Genomic DNA, 4,066 nt, shown 5'->3' with positions numbered 1-4,066 from the left:
TCCTTTCCTTTCCTTTCCTTTCCTTTCCTTTCCTTTCCTTTCCTTTCTTCTCTCTCCCTTCCTTCTCCAGGAATCATTTTCTCATACAGGAGCAAAGGGTCATTAATGAGATTGTTTCCTCCTTGTCTTCTAAAACCGATTACCTTTGGAAAAACTCTTTATCCTTTCCTGATGCCCACACTCAGTCCAAAGCAACCTTTCCAAGAAATTCTTATTTTTTTTGGAAAAACAGAATCCTGGGCTCAGACCATTATAGTCTTAGTTTCATGGGTGAGTCATAAAATATCAGTGGTGTCCAAAATTTACTAGGAAAGAGCCCCTTGGGTCACGAATCCTTGCATAATTCTAGAAGTGGAGAAAGACCTTTAATGAGCAACTAATTGAGATCAAGAGCTTCTTAGGATCTCTTTTCAGTCTTAAAGACTCAGACTTGAGGGGACCAGAAAGCATCAGCTTTTAGAAAGAACCCTGCTTCTTCCTTTCTCTCACACAAGCCTGGCCTATTTACTTACCCCCTTTCCTTGGTTCTCTAAACACCGTCTCCCCTAAGAGTTGTAAAATGGGCGTTGCCTTTCTCTTAACTCAAGTCGTTTCGTTTGCAACTTGTGAAACACCTTAATGATGGTGTTTGAGGTGCTTGAGAGGGCTGCATCATTGATCGACGGCTGAGCTCCTTTTAAACGAACTTAAAATAACACATATCTATGTTTTTTGGGACAAAGTTGTGAATAGTTACAGTATTGGACCAGATTGCCCTGTAGAAAAGATATTACAAACTCTTTCAAATTCAGACCAGAATTCAAGATACACTGTCTGAGAAGAGGTACTCAGTACTTGAAAAATTAGAACGAAGAGAAGCATAATAAAATTAACCGCGTGGTGGCGCTGCACACTAAGAAGAGACCCAAAGGATCAGCGCATACGTCAATACTAACAAAGACTGTCGGGAACTAGAGCCGAATCTTAGTTGGAACTCGGGGAAAGGACCCTATCTTGGCGTATTTCTGTTGTTTCAACACGACGGGACACATTGTAGCCTCTGATTACTATTTGCATTCGATCTGGGTTATACAGATTGAGAGGAGGGAGTCAAGGGAAGAATGAAATGCGAAGGGACAATGATTCTGCGACAAAGGCAAGTTCTTTTTTTCTTTGTTCTCCTGGGTGTGTCTGGGGCGGCCTCGGAGCCTGAGCAGTTTTCGGTAGTGGAGGAAATGGAGAGAGGCTCCTTTGTGGGCAATGTGGCAAAGGTCTTGGGCCTAGAGGTGGGGGACCTGTCAAATCGCGGGGCCAGAGTTGTTTTCAAAGGGAACAAAGAATATTTACAGTTGCACCCTAAAACCGGGGATTTGCTCCTCAGAGAAAAACTTGATCGGGAGGAGCTGTGCGGCCCCGCCGAGCCCTGTATACTCCCTTTTAAGATCTTACTGGAAAGTCCCTTTCAGATTGTTCGGGCTGAACTGATGGTGGAAGACATTAATGATCATTCACCTGTGTTCCTCGACACTGAGATGGTACTGAAAATCTCCGAGAACACCTCTCCCGGAACTGTATTTGTATTAGAAACTGCACAGGATTTAGATGTAGGAAACAACAATCTCCTGAACTACGCAATCAGTCCCAACTCCCTTTTCCATATTCAAATTCGTGAAAGCAGTGAGGGCAGGAGATACCCAGAGCTTGTACTGGATGAAACGTTGGATCGGGAAGAGCAGTCTGAGGTCACTTTAATTGTCACTGCAGTAGATGGGGGAGTCCCACCCATGTCTGGAACTGCCCAAGTCCGAATCCTCGTAGTGGATATCAATGACAATGCTCCAGTGTTTACTCAGTCCCAGTATGAGGTTCAGATCCCTGAGGACACTTCGATTGGATCTAAGGTTATCACAGTCTCAGCTACAGATTTAGATGTAGGAAATTACGGAAAAATATCTTACACATTTTTGCATGCTTCTGAAAACATTCGCAAAACTTTTCACCTTAAAGAAGAATTGGGAGAACTTTATTTAAAGGAAAAAGTGGATTTTGAGTTGACACAGTCTTACACTATAAATATTCAGGCCACAGATGGTGGAGGCCTTTCAGGAGAATGTACTGTTATCATTCAGGTGATAGATTTGAATGACAATCCTCCAGAGCTGACCATGTCTTCACTTACCAGTCCCATCCTAGAGAATTCTCTTGAGACTGTGGTCGCTGTTTTCAGTGTTTCGGATCTTGACTCTGGGGAAAATGGAAAGATGGTTTGCTCCATCCAAGATGATCTTCCTTTTTCCCTGAAACTTTCTGTTGAGAACTTCTACACATTGGTTACAGAAGGAGCACTGGACAGAGAGAGCAGGGCTGAGTACAACGTCACTATCACCGTCATGGATTTGGGATCTCCAAGGCTCAAATCTGAGCACAACATCACGGTGCTTATCTCTGATGTCAATGACAATCCCCCCACATTTTCTCAGACAGCCTACAAACTGTACCTCCAGGAGAACAACAGTCCTGCCCTCCACATCGGCAGTGTCAGTGCCAGTGACAGGGACTCGGGAATCAATGCCCAAGTCACCTACTCTCTGCTGCCTCCAGAGACTGGAGACGTTCCTCTCTTCTCTTACATATCTATCAACTCAGACAATGGCCATCTCTATGCTCTTAGATCCCTGGATTATGAAGCCATCCAAGCTTTCCAGTTCACTGTGAGGGCAGCTGATGGTGGTTCCCCATCTCTGAGCAGTCAGGTTCTGGTTCAGGTTCTGGTAGAAGATGAGAATGACAACTCTCCCTTTGTGCTGTACCCCCTGCAGAATGGCACAGCTCCCTGCAATGACCTGGTGCCCAGAGCTGCAGAGCCAGGTTACCTGGTGACCAAGGTGGTGGCTGTGGATAGGGACTGGGGACAGAATTCCTGGCTTTCCTACCAGCTTCTCAAAGCCACAGACCCAGGACTCTTTACTTTGTGGTCCCACAATGGGGAAGTTCGCACAGCAAGGCCCATCAGTGACAGAGATACCATCAAGCAGAAGCTTCTGGTGCTGGTGAAGGACAATGGGCAACCACCTCTGTCCACAGTGGCCACACTGAATGTGCTCCTGGTGGATGGCTTCTCTGAACCCTACATGCAGTTCCCAGAAGTACCCATGGAGCAGGTCCAGACTGATTCCCTCACCACCTACCTAGTAATTTCCCTGGTCTCTGTCTCTCTTCTTTTCCTTGTGTCTGTTATTATGTTCATTGCTATCCACCTATGGAAGAAGAGAAGAGATGCTACTGATGGTGGTAATTTTAATCCAAATGGCCCCTTCCCAGGTCACTTGGTGGATGTCTGTGGAACAGAGACTGTGTCTCAGCTATACCAATATGAGGTTTGCCTGACCAGTGGCTCAGGGACCAGTGAATTTAAGTTCTTGAAGCCCATTATTCCCACTTTTCCACCTGCTGGGGGAAATGGGGAGGATTCTATTGAAAACCCACAACTGAGGAACAGCATTTTGTTCACTTAATATTTTGACCTCTGTTTCAATGGATCATCCTCCCCCACTACTCCTTATTGATTCTTTTTCTTTATGTAGCAAAATACACTTCTGTGATATCTCATTTTATCATAATATTCATCCTCTGTTCCTCTTTAACATTTTCCTCTTCTCTCTGCATCCTTAGCCTGAAAAACCTTCATTCTCTCAACTTTTTATTCTCCTTTTGTACTGAGATTTTTCTACATTACTCAAATCTCTCAGTTTTTAAGAATGAGTGAACTTTAATACATTCTTCATCACATTACAAATGTAGATGTTTAATGCATGTGATCAAGTAATTTAGCGAATGTATTGAACATACTCAATCTTGATTTCAATGAAATTCTCTTTCATGTATCATATGTTAAAAAAATAATTTTCCAATGTTCATTTTCTTCTTCCTTCCTTCCTTCCTTCCTTCCTTCCTTCCTTCCTTCCTTCCTTCCTTCCTTCCTTCCTTCCTTCCTTCCTTCCTTCCTTCCTTCCTTCCTTCCTTTCTTCCTTCCTTCCTTCCTTTCTTTCTTTCTTTCTTTCTTTCTTTCTTTCTTTCTTTCTTTCTT

At 43.8% G+C, this 4,066-nt stretch overlaps 1 protein-coding gene across 1 annotated transcript; it reads left to right on the top strand.

Moving 5' to 3' along the window:
- Positions 1–932: 932 nt before the first annotated feature.
- On the top strand, positions 933–4,060 carry LOC138176628 (protocadherin beta-2-like). Its single transcript, XM_069107408.1, has one exon. The coding sequence runs from the start codon at positions 1,101–1,103 to the stop codon at positions 3,492–3,494; it is 2,394 nt and encodes a 797-aa protein (XP_068963509.1). The 5' UTR covers positions 933–1,100; the 3' UTR covers positions 3,495–4,060.
- The last annotated feature ends 6 nt before the right edge of the window (positions 4,061–4,066 follow it).

This window comes from Petaurus breviceps, unplaced genomic scaffold, assembly GCF_028583685.1.
Source record: "Petaurus breviceps papuanus isolate PSGF00001 unplaced genomic scaffold, PetGlider_PUasm1.0 90035, whole genome shotgun sequence".
Classification (NCBI taxonomy): domain Eukaryota; kingdom Metazoa; phylum Chordata; class Mammalia; order Diprotodontia; family Petauridae; genus Petaurus; species Petaurus breviceps.
The sequence above is the reverse complement of the archived record's forward strand: the minus strand, read 5'-3'. Positions and strand labels throughout refer to the sequence as shown.